At 37.3% G+C, this 17,007-nt stretch overlaps 3 protein-coding genes across 10 annotated transcripts; 2 read left to right on the top strand and 1 right to left on the bottom strand.

Annotated features, from left to right (window-relative positions):
* The first annotated feature begins 3,055 nt into the window (after window positions 1-3,055).
* On the top strand, window positions 3,056-5,796 carry LOC112278392 (uncharacterized). 3 transcript variants are annotated; one of them, XM_024511801.3, is made up of 3 exons: window positions 3,056-3,421; window positions 3,535-3,632; window positions 3,996-5,796. In XM_024511801.3, the coding sequence occupies exon 3, from the start codon at window positions 4,142-4,144 to the stop codon at window positions 5,393-5,395; it is 1,254 nt and encodes a 417-aa protein (XP_024367569.1). In that variant the 5' UTR covers window positions 3,056-3,421; window positions 3,535-3,632; window positions 3,996-4,141; the 3' UTR covers window positions 5,396-5,796. The 3 variants fall into 3 exon arrangements, with proteins under 3 accessions (XP_024367569.1, XP_024367571.1, XP_090103703.1); XM_090247577.1 differs by having other exon boundaries at window positions 3,103-3,421; window positions 3,574-3,632; XM_024511803.3 differs by lacking the exon at window positions 3,535-3,632 and having other exon boundaries at window positions 3,061-3,421.
* Window positions 5,797-6,375: 579 nt separating this feature from the next.
* On the top strand, window positions 6,376-9,241 carry LOC112278394 (translocase of chloroplast 34). 2 transcript variants are annotated; one of them, XM_024511809.3, is made up of 8 exons: window positions 6,376-6,503; window positions 6,624-6,728; window positions 6,991-7,098; window positions 7,219-7,343; window positions 7,513-7,777; window positions 7,947-8,006; window positions 8,408-8,569; window positions 8,762-9,241. In XM_024511809.3, exons 2-8 carry the CDS (start codon window positions 6,630-6,632, stop codon window positions 8,993-8,995), a joined length of 1,053 nt encoding a protein of 350 aa, XP_024367577.1. In that variant the 5' UTR covers window positions 6,376-6,503; window positions 6,624-6,629; the 3' UTR covers window positions 8,996-9,241. The 2 variants fall into 2 exon arrangements, with proteins under 2 accessions (XP_024367577.1, XP_024367578.1); XM_024511810.3 differs by having other exon boundaries at window positions 6,376-6,479.
* On the bottom strand, window positions 9,213-14,082 carry LOC112278393 (uncharacterized). 5 transcript variants are annotated; one of them, XM_073531987.2, is made up of 14 exons: window positions 13,445-14,082; window positions 13,133-13,210; window positions 12,825-12,898; window positions 12,524-12,607; window positions 12,259-12,342; window positions 11,988-12,068; window positions 11,629-11,721; window positions 11,251-11,430; window positions 10,949-11,016; window positions 10,633-10,684; window positions 10,435-10,488; window positions 10,219-10,308; window positions 9,765-9,831; window positions 9,213-9,443 (listed from the first exon to the last, which is right to left on the bottom strand). In XM_073531987.2, exons 2-14 carry the CDS (start codon window positions 13,134-13,136, stop codon window positions 9,352-9,354), a joined length of 1,023 nt encoding a protein of 340 aa, XP_073388088.1. In that variant the 5' UTR covers window positions 13,137-13,210; window positions 13,445-14,082; the 3' UTR covers window positions 9,213-9,351. The 5 variants fall into 5 exon arrangements, 4 of the variants coding, with proteins under 4 accessions (XP_073388088.1, XP_024367576.1, XP_024367572.1 ...); XM_024511808.3 differs by having other exon boundaries at window positions 13,133-13,202; window positions 13,445-13,579; XR_002968686.3 differs by lacking the exon at window positions 13,133-13,210 and having other exon boundaries at window positions 10,219-10,325.
* Window positions 14,083-17,007: the final 2,925 nt, after the last annotated feature.

Raw genomic sequence — 17,007 nt, forward strand, 5'->3', positions numbered from 1 at the left:
GGTTGTTATTGCACCCATTGAAATATTCCACATGTAATTAAATCTTTATGACATCTACAAGATATGTTGCCATTCAAAATGAGGTTCCACAAGAGACAAAGTCAATCATAAAATGGAACAATGAAAAATAATTGATTTTTACCTTGTATACTTTATAGTTCAGATCTTGCTCTCTATCAAGCTCAATTTGGTCATTGTTTGCATCTTTGAATAACTTGAAAATTGACAATGTTCATTCATGAGTAGACATGGATTCCTTATCATTGGCATTGAACATGTCACTAATAATCACATCCACAATGTCCCAATTAATTATAAACATGAGTACTTTCTCAGTCTTGAAATGAATTGCAATGGTGTTTTTAAAATTCACTTAGTTAAAAAATTGCTTAATTGAGGCATTTGTATTGTACACTGTCCATGCTTTAGCATTGTTATGTGGCAATGCAATGATAAAGTAAAAAAATAAAAATATAGATGTTATTATAGAAGAGCCTAGTAAAAAGATGTAGTAGAAAAATAAGAATAAATAATAGAAATATAGTAAAAAATTTAGTCTTAATAATGCTTTTTCTAAAAGAAACTTCTACTCACTTTATAGAGGCATAAATGAGCCAAATCAAAGTAAATGAGATAAGAAATTATATAGACATATTTAAAAAAGAATTAAAATTAGATTAAAAAAAATTACTTCAAATTACCAAAAATTGATATCTGAAGAGGATTAATTGTCAACCAAGGTCAAAATTAAACCCCAAGGCATAAAATTGCATCCATACAATAACTTTGAAGGTTCTTTGATATATTAAAGAAGTGGATTTGAGAGAAAACTAAAAGAAAGATTTTTGGGCATTGATTTCATATCATTTGAATCAATATTGAGATTTTGAGAGATTTTTAAAGTTAGTGATGTTCTTAGAAAGATGAAGGTTTGAGAAATAAAAATATGTTTATAAATTTAAGGATTTCTTGAGTTTTGTCATGTGTGTTCAAGTAAAATTTGGACAATATATTGATGTGCTAGTTGTAAATATGTATGCAAATTTTGATGTCAATCAAACAATTAAATTAAAGTATATGAGGGCTTTTGTAGATTGAGGTCTTAGATTTTGGAATTTGAGGATCAGTGAGTATTTCTAAGATCTTTAGCAATCTATCAATTGGATTGTAGTAAATTTTATATATATATATATATATATATATATATATCAGACTTGATTTACAATGTTTAGGTAAAATTTGAGAGAAATTTAATTGTTTAAAAATGAAATATTGGCACTAGAAGTTTAGTATTTAGGTTGAAGTAGGAGGTCGCCAACACTCAATTGGATTTTCTTGCATTTTTCTCAATTGATAAGTGCAATAAATTTCATCTTTCTTGTGCTTATTCTTTACTAAGATATTAAAAAGTGCACAAATTTTGAGTTCATATTAATGGTTCAGTCATTAGTTATTGAGGTTTCAATCTGCTCTAGGATATATTAAGAGTTTGTTTAAGATTTAGAGTCTAATTAGGTTTTGCTTAGGATTTAATTTAAGATTTGTCTAGGATTTAGGATTTATTAGGATTGTATTAGGATTTTATTAAGATTTGATTAAAATTCCATTACAATTTGATCTAGAATTTGGTTAAGAGACATTAGGATTTTAGTTTGGATTAAATTAGAATTAGTTAGGATTTATTTTTTTAATTTTATTTTTAGTATTTCTTTAGGATTCTTTATTATTTCTTTAAAATTTTTTATTTCTAGTATTTCTTTAAGATTATTATTATTTCTTTAAAGGTTTATTTTATATTTTTTAAAGATTTCTTGTTATTTTTCTTTAAAATTAGTTTGACTTATTTGTGTTTCTTTTATAACTTCTTTTAAATTTATACTAGACTGATCAAAGTTTGATTAGGATTATTGAGGTTTATTTAAAATTTATTTGAGATTCTATTAGACTTGATAGGATTATTGATGCATTTCTACTTATCTTCTATAGTTAGATGCCTGGTGCATTCTCACATAAGAACTTGTGTAGTATAACAACGTGGTGTAACTTCATATGTGTCATAATGTTGCCTATGCAAAAAAGAATTGAAAAAGTTTTCACATCCATTGTTAGCTTTCGCTTATGCCTTGTTAGATCAATTTCTTCACTCTCAAGCTCCTTACAAAACAAGTACCACACTAATAAAAGTTGGTCGGTATTCTCATCTTGTAGATTCTATACAAGGCCAAACTTCATCTCTACAAAGGATTTCTAAAAGGTATGCAATTCTTTCACCACAATAAATTTGATATGTATACCCTAATGTGACTATTGTAACTGTAGATTAGTATTCCTTTGCACAAATTGTATCATGCAACACCTCTTCGAACCATACAAAGTAACACCATTGGAGCCTTATTGTAGGGCATCTTACTAAGCTTATTCTAGAAAAATTAGGGTTTTTTAGAAAGAAAACCCTAATTTAAAGATGTCCGCTTAAAATGCTTCATGTCTTTTTAAAATACTACTAATATTATTTTGATATATATATATAATTTATTTTAAATATTTTTTAAATTTTCTAATAAATAAGATAAAATATCTCTATCTAAAATATTTTTATCTTATCATCATTAATATTAGTATTACTATTAATTTTAGATATATTTATAATAAATTCTGAATTAAAATCAGACATTTTTTCTAACTTAAAACCATTTTATGTTTATAAGATTGAGAGCCTTCTTACTTCTTTGTAATTATTTCACCCTCTTCCATTATTATCATACATTTAATCTTTATTTCTATGTTCAAATCCATTGTAAAAAAAATTTAAATTCAGAAAATGAAGTATGAAGTCGAGTTCCCACACGAAAAAGAATGTTTCTGTTGAACTTGAAAACTGCATGATTTTCACTCTTTTGAAGGACATTTTAAACAATTACGGGGACAGGTTCTATCGAATACTGACCTACTGCTGCGGTGAGAGCTGACCGTGGGTCGGTGTCTGTTGTCGCATTCTCGGTCATGGGGGCTTCTGTTCTAAGACTAAGGGCCTCGGCAGAGCCCACTGCTTTCTATAGTGACCTGGCGATGGTCGGCGTTTACGGTCTCTGAATGTTCTTCGACGCTGCCCATTTGTGGTGCAACTCCAATACACGATTTGTTCCTATTGATCACTCCACCGCTGTTGCTAGACGAAGCGTTTCGGATGTTTTCGTAGGGACCCATCTGCTCGTTATCAATCTTTGATCGTATGTCTTGAATGTTGCGGGGTGGAGCTCACGGGGAGCGAGTGGAGTTTGTCTCGTTTTCGGCAATGTTCGCAAGCTTTGATGGGCGGGGATTAGGTGTTGGAGCGCTTTGTGAGAAGATCTTTGTGGCGCCAATCATCACCTTGCTGTGGCCGAACTCCTGAGTGACGAAAGTTGTGGAAATTCTGAAGGTGTGCATCCTTTTCTTTTGTTGTTCTTATGTGTCGTTTACTGGTAATTACATGTTTGGGAATTGGGATTTCGACTGTTTGACGTTATCTGAATTTCTGCGTATCTCGTGCAGTGTTGTGCTAGTTGCGCTGCTCACGAGTTGTGTTTGTAGGGTAATGTAATTTGTCTAAAAACCAGCGCTTCGGATGTGCTCCAGAAATTTTCATCAAGGTAGTGGGAACTAGGGCTAAGGATGGACGGATCTCTTGCAGACTCTGTACATTTTATTGTGTACAATTGCATTTGTTGTTTTTGTGGATAAATAATTTTAATTTTCATTCTTTTATCTTTTGTTTGTGCTCTAGACCCTCCGAATGAATTGAAAGTGAGATCGTTTTTAAAAAAAGTTATAAATCCTACAAAAGTTTTGCGGCTGAATTGCAATCGCATTTGAATTTTTAGGGAATATGGTGCATCACAATTGGATGAGGTATGAATAACGGAAGTGGATGTCTTGGTTGTGTTATGGATCTTGGATGGGGCAGCAAGCTTTGGAATTCAATTGTGTCTGATGATGGGGCTGTTTGTATGCAGGAATCTGCATTGGTTGTACTAAGCTGTAGTGGAATGACCGTTTGTATCACTTGTAAGGAAGGCTTGGTATAAGATAGTGATTTCTTCTATGCGGCAATTAATCTGTAGAGGTTATAAGCGAGGAGCATTGTGTGTGGACACGAGAGATGGCATTGGAGGGGGTAAAGGTGACTCAGGAGGTTTGGCTCACATGCGTCACTCACGCTCTTTCAACCGAAACAGAAGAGATTATGGGGCTTCTTCTTGGCGACATTCAGTACACTTCTAAGGGTGGCGCAGTCGCATTTGTTTGGGCAGCGGCACCTCAAACTCGCCTAGACCGGCGAAAAGACAGAGTTGAGACGAACCCTGAGCAATTAGCTGCGGCGACCGCACAGGCGGACAGAATGACAGCAGCAACTGGGAAAACCACGAGAGTGATCGGTTGGTACCACTCGCATCCCCACATCACTGTTATGCCGTCTCATGTGGATGTGCGGACACAAGGCATGTACCAAATGCTTGATCCAGGTTTTGTGGGTCTTATCTTTTCCTGTTTCAGTGAGGACTCTAGTAAGGTTGGGAGAATCCAAGCAATTGCCTTCCAATCCCGAGATGGGCGCAGCTCCAGACCTGTTCCAGTGTGGGGTACTTCCTCTAACGCTAACCCCCCAGCCGCCACTGTTCCTGATTTTGGTGGTGTCCTAGAAGGCGCGGATCCTGAAATGGACCTAGACATGCAGCTTGCTACAAAGATGAATATGGAACAGCATGGCTCCAGTGCACCACTTGAAAATCTATTTGCAATATCTGATAATAAGCCTTCCGTTTCTGGAGCTTCATCCGATTATGTAAGAGAGGACGATGCTTTCACTATGCAAGAAGCTTTGCACTTGTCAACTTTGGATATTAGTGACGCTCAGTATATTCGAAAGGAAGTTCCTTTGGAAATACTGCCTGGCCATAGCCGCATGGAAGCTGAGCATCCTTTGAGCTCCTTAGTGGCTCTTCAGGAAATACTCTATGCAGAAGAACATGCTGCATATAATCAAGCTATGAAACAGTCTACAAATGACAGAGGACAATTACACCCCCTTGCTGCCATTCACCATTCTTCAACTTACCAGGCTTCACTCACAAAGCTGTTGGAATACTGCTTGTGTCCTGTTTCGATGTCACTCTGGGATCGGTTGCAGCAAAACAAGCTAAAATTGAAGTTGCTGAAAGAGGAGGCTGCAGCACTTCAAGCGCTCTATGCATCTAGAAGTCCTTCTCAGAGCTCCAATTCTGCAAAAAATCCTGTGAGAACTGTGTTGCCAAGTGTCCCGGCTGTAAGTACAGACAGTAGAGCCATTGTTAGGGGAACCGGAAGAGAGAGATCTTCAGAGCGGGAGCATGCTAAAGACTTGATCACGTTTTGAGAACTGCCAGACTTCCTGATAATCTAGCGAAGATTGTGGGCTTGCTGCGACCAAATAGTACCAAGGATTTTAATTAAAACCCACCAAGTCGGTCTAGTATATAATGTTCAGATTGGATAGAAATTTTCCATGTGTTTTTTTTTCAATGTCTGTCAGGTGATTTGGTAATCGAGAACCTTTCTTTCTGGCCGCTGCATCCTAGTAGTGGAAGTGTTACGTGAGATCTTACGGATTGTAACTAGTTCCTCTGGTATTTCTCGAATCATAGAGGGATCTCTGCGAAGGCCAGCGGTATTATGACGTTGAGCTTACACATACGGCATGTTTGACGGCTGAAATGCAACGTCTGTTTGTACTTTCTCTTTTAGGAGTTGCCAAATGACCCAAGTGGATTCCGCGAAGCATTGTTACCGTTGACGTGAGCAGAGGCTTCAGATATGTTCTGTGTAAATGTAAGCTACGAAGTGAATCTTCCGTGTTCAGTCTCGCGGTAGAACCCCATTTTTGCAGCGTATTGTGCTCGTGCATTGCAAGAGAATTCTTTTAAAGGAATCACAACCGAATTCCACTTCTTAGTCCGATTGTTTCTCCTCTGCGTATGTACCCATCTGTCAATGGCACACTTCGTGCAGGTTACCAACACCGCAAGGACACATCTTGTGTTTGTTTTTGAAGCATGGTGTATATGGCTTTGTATTCTGCAGCTATGTTTGGCATCTGGCATTTCCTTTTGCACAATCCTTCACTTGAAGCGTGTTATTCCAGAAACTGAAGCCTCAGTGATATTTTCTTAACAACTAAAACTTTCGAGCGACTATTACTACAAAGCTTTTATCTAGTGACGGACAGTCTCAATGAGCTGGTCACCAACGGGATAAGGAATGAGACATGGAAATGAAAGGACCTGGTATGGGACGTGGGCTGGAAGAGAGCAATGTGATAACGTTGCAGATGGTTTGAAAGCTCCCTTCGCCTCTCTTTCAGCAGCTGCTCCGTTCCAGGCTCAGAGTCCCCTTTCGCACCTTATGCTCATGCTTACCCCGTCTTCTGATTGCAGACCCATCTGAATTCCGCGTCACTCCGAGTATGGCTTGAGATTCCAAGCAATGTGGGTTTGAGGAAATCATGCTTTGATTTTAAAGTGGGTTTTTGAGGTTTTTGGGTTGGTTGAGTTTTTGAGAGAAAGGGGTAAAGGGGAGGGGGGGGGGGGGGGGGGTGTGTGTGGCAGAGAGCGATGGCGGCAACTCAAGCGCGTGAGTGGACCGGACTGCTGCAGTTTCCCGTGGCCACGCAGACGGCTCTGCATAACATTCTTGGGAAACTCCGACAGCAGGTTAGTATTGGGTTTTGGGTTTTGATTTTTGAGTGTGGTTTAAGTGCCGGTTTCGGTGTTGAAGCGCTTTTTCGTAACCCGCGGTTGGAATCAATCACAGTCTTCACGTTCTCTAGAATTAGCATCTTGGTTTTTGTTGCTGGGGAGATTGTTGGAGATTGTGTTCAGCATTCTGTGTTTTCAACTCGGTCACTGGAATTCTCTGAGATGGGTATTGACAGTGATCGCATTTTGTTGATGCCCCTTGCTGGGATTCGTGCAGAAAAAGGAGTCGCTGACAGTTTTAGTGGTGGGAAAAGGTGGTGTCGGGAAGAGCTCAACTGTTAATTCAATTATTGGCGAAAGGGTCACAGTCGTCAGTGCTTTTCAGGTAATGTTACTAGGCGCAACCTGAAGATGTTGTTTGAATGGCGTTTTCAAGGTCATCGCTACCGGAATGTTTGAGATACGACGCATACGTCATTGACGACTTGATGATTTGATGATACAGTCAGAGACTTTGAGACCGCTCCAATGTGCAAGGACTAGGGCAGGGTTTACGTTGAATGTCATTGATACACCCGGCCTGATTGAAGGTGGTTGTATTAACGACCAAGCATTAGACATTATCAAAAGGTATTTGTAATCCAGATACTTCGTATTTGAACTCCGAGTGCTTGGTTATTACTCAGGTTAGCTGAAGTTTTAGGGTTCGAGATTGTGAATATTTGTGCTTAAATGCCAGACATGGCATATCATTTCACCTTTCCAATTCGGGATCATAACAAGTGTTTTCTCATTGCAGGTTCTTATTGAACAAGACTATTGATGTAGTTCTTTATGTTGATCGCTTAGATGGCTATCGTGTGGACAACTTAGACAAGCAGGTTATAAGGGCTCTAGCGCGGAGCTTTGGACCTAACTTTTGGCGCATTGCGATAATCGCGCTTACCCACGCGCAATTGTCTCCTCCTGACGGTGTGGACTACACCGAGTTTGTGAATAATAGATCAGCTGCCTTGCGGGCTGCAATTCGTCAAGAGGCAGGTTTCAAGAAGAGCGAGGGAGAGGTGAGAAAAGCTCCTCAAATGCTAGTATTCGTGCACAAATTGGCTTTTATTCACAAACTTGACATATTATGTGTGCCGCTTGGTAATTTCATTAATTGATGGAATCTATTATTGCAATTCTCGCACCTGATAGCTCAAATGTCTGTAATTTTTGTGAAATGGCACGCAGATATCCTACATGTTGGTGGAAAATAGTGGTCGATGCAACACAAATTCGGAAGGAGAAAAGGCATATAGCTTTCACCTATTTCATGAATTATTTCTATTGTATGTTCCTGTAATCGCCTTCATCGATTGTTCGTGCTTGTTGAAAATCTCGGGTATTGAATTCCAAGTGGAGGATTTGTGTTCTTAATAAGGGTATCCTTTATTCAGATTCGCTTGAATGCGAACCAGGAATCTGTGCACTGACGTTGCGGGAAATTAGCTTGAGATTAATTGTTGCAGCAAAGTTCGTAGAGCTGGTACTGGTGGAACTTTGCAGATACAATACTGGCTGTCGATGTAGACGATATAGCCGCATTGATCAATTCTCTCCTCAGTCTTCTGATTTTGACGAGGCGAAACATTTAGGTGTAATTTGCACTTGACTAAAGAATGTCCCGTTATGTTTTCCTTCTATTGATGCAGGTACTTCCCAATGGCTCGGTTTGGCTTCCAGCTCTGGTTGATCGGATAGCCGAGGTGGCAACAGGAGCTACCCCATCCATTCACGTTGATCAGAAGCTGATTGATGGTCCCAATGCTAATGGAAAGGGCAAGTGGTGGATTCCTCTGATAATATTGGCTCAGGTATGTGAGATTCACCTCTTTACTGTCGACCATTGTTTAGACATCTTTTCTTGCTGCAAGGTTCCAATGTTCTTCAGAAATGGCAAGTTACCATCCAAGAAAATCGTAGTGCAATTTTCAATTAGCTTCTTTCGTTTCTTCTCTTTTTATTTGTTTTCATGGCTGATTTTTCTTTCGCGCTGGTGTGATCAGTATTTCCTGATCGTTAGACCCATCAGAAGTGCCATTGAGAAAGACTTGATAGAGGAAGAGAAGCAACGGCCACAGTGGCAGATTAGGGCGGAAGAGTTTGTTCGTCCCACTGCATCGCTGTACGAGGATGATCAAGTTGATGAGCAGGCTATCCGCCAGGCCCTGAAACAGGGTGCACTTAACGACCAGATGGACAGTTTTGTTGAAGACGATGAGGATGACGATGAATACTAGAGTAGTTTTGCACGGCTGAAACGGAAGCAAAAGTTTAGTTACTAGTGCGCATCTGTTGTTGCACATGTAGACGAGAGTTGTGGCGCCCACCCTGTACCGAGTTGATGACCAGAATTAGGATGTATGTACTCTTTGTTGCAAGTATTTTCGATAGCTGATAAAATGTACGGTGCACATTCGAAATGTACAGTACATTCAGAATTCAGGAACACGTATATGTAGTAAAATTCCCAAGCTTCAATTCAATTATCGTCGTTTCAAGAAACCAAAAATATTCATGATAGCTCTCCCTACTATTCGTTACTCTTTGCTTGAAGTGAACTCTTCGCTGTCCTCAAATCAATAAAGAAAATCCACTAACTGAACTTTCCTAGCTCCATCTTCTTCTTGACTGCTCGATGTCCGTGGTATATAAAAGAGTCAATTATGCTTGCTACTGTATACACTCCTGCATAGCAACCGGCAGTTTTCTTCCTGATCAGTGTCGATAGCAATGGTAGCGATTTAAGTTTTTGCACCTTCTCTAATTTCAATATCAGGGTAAGGCAGCTTTCAGTAGTCATGATCAACACAAAATTGCATTAGGTGGCCAAGGATTTCATATATTTTATATTGCAGCAAAACGCGAACTTAATCCAAATCAACTCCCTTCAAAAACACTGCTGTGACGTTGAGATTCTCCCGTACATCGATAAACATCAAACTTGGTTTCGAAAAAATACATTATGTAGTTTGATGAGTTCTCAAAGAACAAATGTAAAGACTTTACCTCCAACAATGGCACAAACTGTTGTCAAGAAATGCAAAAATGACGGTCTCTTCTCTGTAAACTTCACCTGCAATTGCAACCACCGGAAAAAAAAAAAAATCACATAATAACCATTAAACAATTAAATAATTAAATAAAAAGTTTCAATAAAGAGGGAAGATAGGGTGGGAAGAAGAAGAAGCAGAAAGAACAAATAGAAATGGTCATCCTTAACTTCCAGCGAAATTGCAAAATGTTTGACTGACAGAATTCTGAACCTATTCTTGCAAAACATGTTGGCCCAGATCCATATTCTACCAGCGGAGCATGCACCCACACCAGCACAAGTTAATAGTTCTCTCCATCAAACTAAAGTTGAATGGCAGGTAGCCCATTGGGATGATTTATGCTCTGCACGAGAAGTGTACAAAAAACGTAAAATTTGGTCCGTCACAGAAACGGTTGGATAGGGTACCTTGATGGGTGATAAGTCGTAAAAGAAGAAAACACCAGGAACGACTCTTGGTCCGTGGTCTCCCGCTGTATAGTGCTCCGTCACAGAAAACTAAGACAATAAAACTCCTATTATTTTTGCTTAGAATACTGCTAACAAAGTGAAACAATATTATGAAAACCAGCACAAAACAAAACCAAGCACACAAAACTCTCACACAGAAGGACGTTGACAAACCTGATTAGTAGCAATTTCACTGCCTCTTATGTCGGTGTAAACTGTAGGCACAACCTGTTTGCATGATCCCAATCATAAATGAGCGTAGCCACAAGAAAATCTTCCCATCTACTCCCATTAAGAACACCACATCCATCAAAGATCACAACCAAACTCTCATCGCAGAAAGCTGCAAGGCAATGCAACGACATAAAACACCTTGATGAAATACTGGTACATCCCATTTTGGTCCTTCTGTATGCTCGTAATCCTGCAACAAGTAGACAAAGCGGTTCAATTTCTTTTGAGCATGCGTGTAAATTAAGTAGTCGTCGAGTACAAAGGTGTGAACTAAAAGCGTTAACACTACTTCTTCAGATACACTAATACGAACAAGCAGCCTGTGGGCTCTAACTGTGCATGAAGAACCTTAAGAAGTCCAATCAGGCGCTAAATTCGTTATATCCTTAACCGCCTGACCCTTTCACAAGCGAAGTGATACATGAAAACAAAGATGAGAGCATAGTTAATTTACTTGTCCAAAGGATTCACCCGTCCAGGAAAATGAGCACCAAAACTAAGTTCGTTGACAATATGGCTTACCTGCAAGAATAAAAACCCTTCAAACGAATCAGCCAATCTGGTATCCAATTCTGAATCATGTTCTTTCATCGTGAACAATAAAGACATGAACATAGACACACAACGTAAACGAGTCCAGTCTAAGAGTTGTTTCAATGGATGTGCTACTACCTCAACCGCTGCATACTCAGAAGTCTAAGAATGACGCAGAAGCACATAAATGCTAGTGGTAAGAAAAAGTTCATCGATAATTACATTAAAGCTGTCGCTGCGGATTCCCAAAAGGTCCAGAAGATGCATAGCCGATTGCTGAAACAATTTTCCTGGAGCAATATGGAAATTCCCTGCCACCTTATTCACCTCTAATTTTCCATAGATGTTACAACCCTCTCCAGCTTCTTCCTTAACCCTCTCGATGAAACCCTCTCTGTGGCACTGAAGGGACTCAACACGCCAACGCGTGAGCAAATAAAATGAACATAAGACGGCGGACAGAATTCGAATCAGTTCAGACATGAGCAGCAAACAAACAAAATTTTGACGCATCCACAGAGTATTCCACAGTAAAGGAAACTATTGACTAGGTAACTGGTTCAACTACATTCAACTCGTAACAGATTAAGCAAGACCGACCTGATCGATAATATCTATGTTGATCAAGGCCCACCCCTTTTTTCGATACGCTTCTCGCACCTCTTCACACGAGTTACAGCATTCATCATCTGACTGCAGCAGTCAACATATTCCATTTTGTACCAAACTTTGGTAAATCAGCTTTCAACTAGGCCAGGCTAAGTCCGATTCTTTCCTTGTACTACAATTTCATTTGATTACTCCATCCTTCTCAAGGTATGAACCCTGCACCTGCAGTCTGTCTTCATGGCCATGCATACTGATGGCGATACCCACATAGAGTGTAACGATGTAAAATGATTTTCTGAACAACGCATTACTGCCTAAAATACGCAAAGAAGTTGGCATATGAGACTCACTGACGCAGCGCCAAAACAGGAGCCGCAGTATGTTTCGTTGTGTTCAAGTCTTCCACCATGCTTTTGCAACGGCCTCTGGACCTGAGTTTAAATACGTGTCATTGTTAACAATTTCCTCCTTATTCAAATGGAACAAGCTTTTAACACAGAAAGTATTCCAAGTGACGACAGAGACACCTACCTTGGTCTTACGGATTATGCTTCAAATTAAGAGAGACGAGTTCTTGAAAGCTTCCCTATCCAAATCTAAGTTGCGAATTTCGAGATTCACCTTAGGAGCATTGATGGCATCAGGTTTCGGGGCGTCGATAGCTTTTCCATGGACGTCGAGTCTTTTCTTAAAGATATTGTGCCTCTGCAGATGCACAGATGAGGTGGAAAAGAGCGAAATTGTTTTTGTAATAAACTCATAGATCACTGTTGTTCGGATGAGCACAAAAGTAGAAAAGGAAACAAACAGAGCACTTGTCTGTCGCAACCAAATATGTGTTATGTCGTGAGCAGGTTTGGAACATGCAATAGCCAAACGAACTTACCACATTCAGGTGCTGCTCACCACTAATGTCCATTGCATCTAAGCTGACAACAGAGCACGCCAATGCCGAGAACGTAATGTCCAACTGCAAAGACTTACGAAGCGACAATTTAGAAATAGCTTCTGCACTCATCATCGACTTCTATGATCTTAGGACACATGCCACTCGAACAAACGGCCCGAAAGATCAGCCAACATTCCTAGGTAAGAGAAACATATACAATGACCAATCAGCGGAAAGGTAAGAATAATGCGCAACCAAAACGTCAACAGTGATAATGAAGAGTTGAGCCTAAGCATACATTTATCTGAAGAGTTTCCCCTCGAGAAGTGTCCACCACCAGCTGATTCTGTGTCTGGGCACTTAGATATATCCCTGAAAGCCAGTAAGAGCGTTATTTCAGTTGCTAGTTGCGGGAACACCATTGCTAATGCCTGCCTCCACAGCGTTCTTTAAATTATTATGTAGATTTCTTTTCGGCCAACAAGAATATTTACATCTGAAACAACCATGTTTTTCTTCATAACTAGAGATCACAAAAAACTCACGGCTAAACCCTAGAGAGCATCCATTGCATACTGAAACACAGCGAAGCAGGTAGATGATCACCCATGGAGGATAACACATAAATGCTGTCTCAATCCGCCATTCCCTTAGAGGTAATGAAACCATGCAATAGCTGCAGAGCTGGGGGGCTATCTGAGTGACTCATGGAAGGTGGCAAGAGAAATAGCGAGCCAAGCATAAACCCTCTGGAACAAACTACCGTTGAAATCAGAGTACTAAATGGACTAATTGCAGCACAGAATCAATGTAAGTGTTTTGTGAATTATTAATCACTCCGAATGCAAGAACAGCTGACTCCATTAGACAAATCCAATAAACATCAAATTAGACAAGACAGAATCTAAAGTCACTTACGAAATTCCGTGATGAATAAAAGAGTCATAAATACGGAAGATACGAGCGTGATTAAACCACCAGATAGAGTCCGGCTGTAAAAGTCTTCACTAATCTTCGGGTACGCATCGAGATGCTTCAACTTATTGAAGAACGACATTCTTGATTCTTAACTTGATCGCTAGTATGACACCTGCCTACCGATCCACTCTCAGATGGCAAACAGGATATCAACCTTCATCAAACAATGCATAGTTCGAGGCTGCACCTTCAGAAACTCAAATGTAGCTCTTGAAGGTTCCTATCGAACCTTCAGAGCAAGTGCCAATTCCCAATCCAATCACAATACTGTCAAGGAATCCATGTGCGGTACTACAAGAAGCTCTGATACGATGCCTTCAATTCCGATAACTACTTGCTTAACAAACCCCGTAAACCAGCACGCAAATCCAGCAGAAGAGATCTCCGAACGAACCAACACGCAGAATCAGAACCCTAAACTAATGCAAGACGTTCGCAGCTTTCCGGGACCAATTCCAGCTCAGACACGGTGGTAGCAACGATCTGAAGAGAATAAAAACATGTGAAGCATAAGATCGGGCTGCCGCGAAAGGAAGCCGCAATAGCGAATCACGAATCACATCAACGACGACAAGCATGAGCAAACTCCATTTCATGCAATTCAAAGCAAGTAGAAGAGCCCGAACAGCGGGGGTCCTGGCTGGACCGGGCCGGGCCGGGCCGGGCGGGGATTTGTCCCGGGGATGCTGCGGACCCGTTCTCGTGTATGTCGGCGATTTTCGACGAAAGCTGTTGTGCTCGATGAATGAATAAATAATATTTTTCATCCAATTTCGTTTTAGCATTTAGGTGGTTTATTATTGTAAATAGTACTTTAGAGGCGTTTTAATATTTAATTATTTCCGTTATTTAAGTAGTTTCTTGTTTTGTAGTTAAAGGACTTTTTGGTTGATGTATTATTTAGTATTATTTGTTCATCATTTTTTTGTGCATAAATGTGCTATGTGTACATTATACTGTGTGTCTTTTGTAAGATACTGGTTCTTAAATAATGGGTTTTTATAATAATGGTTATGAGTCCCTCTATCACTCTTGTATAAGATATCAAGAAATGAGATATTACATTTTTGTTGACAATGGACTCAAAATTTTGAAGCTTAGAGTTTTTATTGATATACATATACATACATACGTACATACATACAGGGAGTTGTTAAAGCCACATTCCAATCTTGTTAAAGCCACACCCCCAAACCATGTGATGATTAATTTTGAAGAACAAGGAACAAGAGATGGGAGACACATATGAAACAAGAGAAAGAGATAAATGAAGGATGAAATCAATCATGAGATGGTTATATGGGGTATGGCGTTAACAACAATGATGTGCAGCTTTAACAAATCCATATATATATATATATATATATATAATCATAAAATAATTTAGTAGCATGTTGGGCACTTCTAAAACAAGATATATCTCAATTAAGGTAAAATAAAACTCAAATGAGTTTCTCACTTTTCATTAAGAGATAAAAAGTGCTACAAACCAGAATCACTTGTAGGATCATTGATAAGTAAAAAGAGTTTTTTATATTAAGGATATATTCTCAAATATTCAGGCATGAAGATTTTAAAAATCTTAGTTAACATAAACATTGTCATTGTAAATGATTTTACTTTCTTTTACCAAATTTTCACTCAAGATCTGAAATGGTTTAAGAAATATACATATACACTAGAGAGGAAATCAATTAAGAGTGTTTTTTTTTTATATATATAAATGTATCATAAAAAAATTACCCAAAAGTATTGTAATCTTTAAAAGTTGTACAATATTTTTTTGTAGGAAAGATCCAATTTCAACACAATATACATGATAGATAAAATTATGCAAGTTACTGCATTATGTATGTATATTGGGAATTAATTATTATTTTATTTTTTATCACGTCTCTAAAGAAAATAAACATACAAACAATATAGTTTCAAAACTTTGAAAACTTGCTTTACTATTTTACAATTCTTATTTGTAGCATGTGTACCATCATAACTTAACCATTTCAAACAATAATGGATCTTAAGTACTATATATATATATATATATATATATGTTACTTAAGATATAGAGGATGGGGGAAAGGGAGATGGGTATTGGGAACAAAGATGCAAGTCGATTTAGGTGAAATAGAACTGATTTTAAACAGCTTAAATGTGTGATTCTGAAGAGTGCTAATAACATTAGCTAATTATTGATTTTTGTGGATAGACAAACAAACATGATATATATATATATATATATATATATATATCTTTTATTTGCAAAAGGATATTTTTTAGAAATTTCATGTTATGACATTTTTTTTCTTCTATTGATTGGATATTATTTAATCAATCATGAAAGACAAGTTGTAAAAAAATATATTTTTAGAAAATGATTCTTTTATATATTAACACATATACATGTATACATATAATTTAGAATATGAATTTTTTAGGCTTATATTTCATTTTTTTTTAAGAAAAAAAACTAGTTATTGAATTGGTTTACATTGTTTATTATTATTTATGAAAATAATATAAAAATAGATTATTCCTTTATTAATATTTAGGTGGATATATTTATATTATAATAATGCTAAAAACATTATACATGAGTACACACAGAGACACACACAAAGATATATATATATATCTATATATATATATATATATATATATATTATTCAAAGATTTGTTTGCTTGTTTAATTGTTTGTATGTTTGTTTGTTTGTTTTTTGTTTTTTTTTTTTTACTTATTTCATACTTTTATACATAAAAAGACTTAAAGTTTTAAAAATGTATATTATGTATATAGTTTTTATATTTAAATTTATTTTAATATAACAAGTATAGACTCTTAAATTCCATCAATCAAAATACATATTAAAATTGTATTTTGCATTGAATATTAAAAGAATTGGATTCATTAAATACTTTGTACATTTGTTTCAAAAAGAAAAGAAAAGAAAAGAAGTTTAGGTGTTGGCTTATTTGTCATGAATATATATAATATTTTTAATTATTGGCTAAATATTCTTAATTAATAAAGTATATTTCTTACATCTTTGCCCTTTAACATAAGATATTGTTTTAGTTGTTCCATATTTAGTAGTATAGGACACAAAATTTCTAATGAATAATACTAATAGAAGGATATAAAAGAAAACTTCAAATCTTGTGCATGCTATAGTTACACAAGATAGAGAGCCTTACATTTAAAGCCCAATAATTGCATGTTGCCATCCTAAATTAAGTGAATTATCCTATATCAAAAGGACTTAATTTAAAGATAAATGTCTTGCATTAGAATAACCTACTTATATTCATCTTTTAATCAATGAAAATTTAAGCAAAATGTAGTCTCCTAAAATTAGTTTTAAAAGCATTTTTCTATTGACATGTTAATTATTAAAATCTTTATTATCTTTTTCATTGTTAACCATTTCCAATTGTCTGCCTGTAAAAGTCTTCATATCTGGAAACAAAATTGTAAAATATAAAATCTTCAAAGTTTAAATGAA

The sequence above is a fragment of the Physcomitrium patens genome, chromosome 25, assembly GCF_059467195.1.
Source record: "Physcomitrium patens ecotype Gransden chromosome 25, ASM5946719v1, whole genome shotgun sequence".
NCBI classification, from domain to species: domain Eukaryota; kingdom Viridiplantae; phylum Streptophyta; class Bryopsida; order Funariales; family Funariaceae; genus Physcomitrium; species Physcomitrium patens.

What these genes read in the sequence shown, in the direction of transcription:
- LOC112278392 (XM_024511801.3), top strand. Translation starts at nt 4,142, where the DNA reads ATGGCATTGGAGGGGGTAAAGGTGACTCAGGAGGTTTGGCTCACATGC.
- LOC112278394 (XM_024511809.3), top strand. Translation starts at nt 6,630, where the DNA reads ATGGCGGCAACTCAAGCGCGTGAGTGGACCGGACTGCTGCAGTTTCCC. An exon ending in GCATTAGACATTATCAAAAG is followed by an intron (nt 7,344 to 7,512) that starts GTATTTGTAATC and finishes TTCTCATTGCAG; the next exon opens with GTTCTTATTGAACAAGACTA. An exon ending in TCAAGAAGAGCGAGGGAGAG is followed by an intron (nt 7,778 to 7,946) that starts GTGAGAAAAGCT and finishes AATGGCACGCAG; the next exon opens with ATATCCTACATGTTGGTGGA.
- LOC112278393 (XM_024511804.3), bottom strand. Translation starts at nt 13,583, where the DNA reads ATGTCGTTCTTCAATAAGTTGAAGCATCTCGATGCGTACCCGAAGATT. An exon ending in TTTATTCATCACGGAATTTC is followed by an intron (nt 12,899 to 13,444) that starts GTAAGTGACTTT and finishes ACTGGCTTTCAG; the next exon opens with GGATATATCTAAGTGCCCAG. An exon ending in TGTACCAGTATTTCATCAAG is followed by an intron (nt 10,489 to 10,632) that starts GTGTTTTATGTC and finishes TCATGCAAACAG; the next exon opens with GTTGTGCCTACAGTTTACAC.